Source organism: Stegastes partitus, unplaced genomic scaffold, assembly GCF_000690725.1.
Source record: "Stegastes partitus isolate 25-593 unplaced genomic scaffold, Stegastes_partitus-1.0.2 Scaffold506, whole genome shotgun sequence".
In the NCBI taxonomy this organism is placed as follows: Eukaryota; Metazoa; Chordata; class Actinopteri; family Pomacentridae; genus Stegastes; species Stegastes partitus.
In genome coordinates, this window is record NW_007578237.1 from 445,778 (window position 1) to 447,921 (window position 2,144).

The 2,144-nt window shown below is 43.1% G+C and overlaps 1 protein-coding gene across 1 annotated transcript in view; it reads left to right on the forward strand.

Moving 5' to 3' along the window:
* cacng5b (calcium channel, voltage-dependent, gamma subunit 5b) overlaps positions 1–1,680 on the forward strand; it is a 12,913-nt gene extending 11,233 nt beyond the window's left edge. The window contains exons 3-5 of the mRNA XM_008287547.1: positions 91–231; positions 310–455; positions 1,420–1,680. Coding sequence (XP_008285769.1) covers positions 91–231; positions 310–455; positions 1,420–1,680 — 548 coding nt within the window. The remainder of the gene's footprint in view (positions 1–90; positions 232–309; positions 456–1,419) is intronic.
* The last annotated feature ends 464 nt before the right edge of the window (positions 1,681–2,144 follow it).

A 2,144-nucleotide genomic window follows, 5' to 3' on the forward strand; every position in this document is an offset into this window, starting at 1 on the left:
GATGGATGGATGTGGCATATATATAGTACTTTTACTCTTCTGAGTGCTTCTCTGGTTAACTGGTAAACTGACAGCTTTCTCTCTCCTCAGAGATGATCCGGTCCGCCACTCCCTTCCCGCTGGTCAGCCTCTTCTTCATGTTCATCGGTTTCGTCTTGAACAACATCGGACACGTCCGTCCTCACCGCACCATCCTGGCGTTTGTCTCTGGAATCTTCTTCATCCTTTCAGGTAAATGGATCTTCCTTCCTCTGGATGATCTCTTGTTTTTTTTCCTTCTCTGATTCTGGATTTGTTCGATTTTGTCAGGTCTGGCTCTGGTGGTGGGTCTGGTGCTGTACATCTCCAGCATAAACGATGAAATGCTGAACAGGACGAAGAGCAGCGAGGCCTATTTTTCCTATAAGTACGGCTGGTCCTTCGCCTTCGCTGCCTTCTCCTTCCTGCTCACTGAGGTGAGAGAGTGACTGTTGAATATCTGCACAAAAATATTTAGAGATCCTAAAACATAAAAAAAACAAAAACTTTTATTCACAGGTCTAAAAAACACCAAATATAAACACAACAATTCCTCTTGATTACATCTGCAGAACTTTTAGCACTGATGAAATTATTGTGGGTCAGTTTTATTAAAATTCACCATAAATGCCGTCATCATGAGCAGAGAAATGATCTACTGAGACCAAAACTGTTTTTTGTAGCAGGCTGCACTCACGTTTGTTGTCTTGTTGTTGCGTTGGACATTTTGACTTTGGGTTTTATGGGGATGGACTCACTTTTGCAGTCAGGTGGCGATTTGAGGCACTGCGGTTTTATTTTTCGGGTTTGAACCCAGAACCTTCACGGTTTTTCTAGCAGGAGAAAAAATATCTGGAAAATGCATAGAATGCTGTATACAGAACTGATGGCGCTAACTGTTGGGTGATTCTGAGGCAGAACAAAACCCCGACCATCGTACCGACACAACACTTAGTGTGGTTATTTTTTATCATATTTCTGCTCACTTAGTTTTGAATTATATTTGAATTACTGCGACTTTATCCTTTTGTTTCTCTGCAATTTTAGAGGTGCCCAGCAATAAACACAACCTTTCTAAATGTGTTGTCCACCTTATGTTTGGTGGTTTTGAAAGTTTCTTCTGGTTGAATCATGGGTATTCGCTGCCCTCCAGTGGTCACAGTGAGAAACTGCAATACTACATGATTATTAATATGAATCAATAACATATAACCATCACAAAGCTCAGAAATGTCAGTATTTACAGTGTTGAATGTGATCAGTCTACCAGAATATGAAGGTAAACCGCGAGTAACTAAGATTTCTAGTTCCATGTTTTGTTCGTTTGCATAAAATAATTTCTGAGTTTAACTTATTTTTCATGTACTTTGCTTCATTTATTTTGGTTCCTTCTCGCTGCAGAGTGCTGGTGTCATGTCCGTCTACCTGTTCATGAAGCGCTACACAGCGGAGGAGATCTACCAGCCGCGCCACCCCAACTTCTACCGGCCTCGCTTCAGCAACTGCTCCGACCACTCGGGCCAGTTCCTCCACCCGGAGGCCTGGTCGCGTGGACGAAGCCCTTCGGACATCTCGAGCGAAGCCTCCCTGCAGATGAGCGCCAGCTACCCGGCTCTCCTCAAATGTCCCGAATACGATCAGGTGTCATCCTCGCCCTGTTGAGGTCACTAAAGGCCACTGAAGGTCACTGAAGGTCACTAAAGGTCACTAAAGGTCACTGGAGGAGCAGATGAGGGTTCATTAAGGAAAGACCTACGAGTTAAATATTGAACTGTGAGTTTGTACCATTTCAACCCAAAGACTTGGTGTCGGTTTGAGCCAGTCGGAGTCTTTCATCGGGTCAGAGAAGCGTTTGGGGAATTTGCTGTCATGGCAGTTTTCTGTTGAGGTGGAGGCTGCAGGAAGAAAGAAAAACAATTCATGGTTAAAATCTGAATGTTTGTCTATGTGTTTTACCTTCCAGTGCCTCGTTAGCTCATCATCTTTTAGTTTTTGCAATAAATACTTGTCTTGATGTTTAGGATCTTCTTCTTGTGGCAGTGGTGATCTACCGCATCGCTGCATAATCGAAGGATTGATATCAGAGCTCCAGTTAAATTACATTTTCTCAAGAGGAAATCTAATTT